This window comes from Chrysoperla carnea, chromosome 5 (assembly GCF_905475395.1).
Source record: "Chrysoperla carnea chromosome 5, inChrCarn1.1, whole genome shotgun sequence".
Lineage (NCBI taxonomy): Eukaryota > Metazoa > Arthropoda > Insecta > Neuroptera > Chrysopidae > Chrysoperla > Chrysoperla carnea.
The window spans coordinates 73364452-73365516 of NC_058341.1; the positions used below are offsets into that span (position 1 = coordinate 73364452).

Genomic DNA, 1065 nt, shown 5'->3' on the forward strand with positions numbered 1-1065 from the left:
TTTTTTAACATTACTTTTGTCTTTTGAACATAAAAATGTTCAGGTATAATGTTTTAATTTCATGGTTTTTATCATCGTGTTTGTTTTGCATTAAAGTTTTCTACACACAACAAGTTAAAAACTTTCCTTGAAAAAGAAAACACATGGTCTACATTTTTTGAGCTGAAACCAAATCATCAAATTCAAAAAATTATTTTTGGAATAAAAGATGTTATAGACAAATTGTATAATGTAACACCTAATACTGAGAGTTCAGATGGATGGTGGAACCTAGAAACTGTATGTTTAAAACATAAATTTTTATTTTTTAAACGGTATAGTGGTGAGACTCGTGAAGAATTAATTAAATTTTTAGAAAATTGGAAAACTGTGGTGACTGAAGAATAGTATATGCTAATTTTAATTATAAATCCAAAAAACTATGCCAACAATAAATTATTTTAGTAAGTCTTGCTGTTCAAGTGATGATGAAGCTGATGATAAAAGAAAATTTGATAACGCATTAAGGTATAAAGAGTATGCCACTATTGAAAGACGCATTAAATCATTTGTTAATTGGAACAAACAAATTACTGTAAAAGAATTAGCTGAAGCTGGATTTGTTTATGAAGGTACAGAAGACAAAACTTTATGTTTTTATTGTGGGCTAGGGCTGCATGAATGGCATGAAGCTGATGTTGCTTGGGAGCAACATGCGAGGTGGAATCCGCGTTGCACATTTATGATACTAGCGAAAGGTAATGATTACGCTCAAGCAATTCAATCGAGACAACCACCAATATTAAGTCGTGAGAACGCGATTAAGTTATTAACTAATTATCATTAAAATAGCAAACGTAATATGAAAACATAATCGTAAAATAACATAAATAAAAAAAGTGTTAAATAAAAATAAAAACATGAATAATATTAATAGTAATGAGTAAAGCAGTGTGTTGGTAAATGTGGAATTTTATAGGAATAATAGGTTTGTAAGGAAAGTAGACTGTAGGTTATTTAACACAAAACACTATTTATTCCATAATTAATAATTTATTGAATGTTGATTAATTGAAAAGTTACATT

General features: G+C 28.2%; 1 protein-coding gene across 1 annotated transcript; it reads left to right on the forward strand.

The window, feature by feature from the left end:
* The first annotated feature begins 421 nt into the window (after positions 1-421).
* LOC123301419 (baculoviral IAP repeat-containing protein 7-like) lies at positions 422-826 on the forward strand. The gene has a single exon (XM_044884158.1). It carries the CDS (start codon positions 422-424, stop codon positions 824-826), a length of 405 nt encoding a protein of 134 aa, XP_044740093.1.
* Positions 827-1065: the final 239 nt, after the last annotated feature.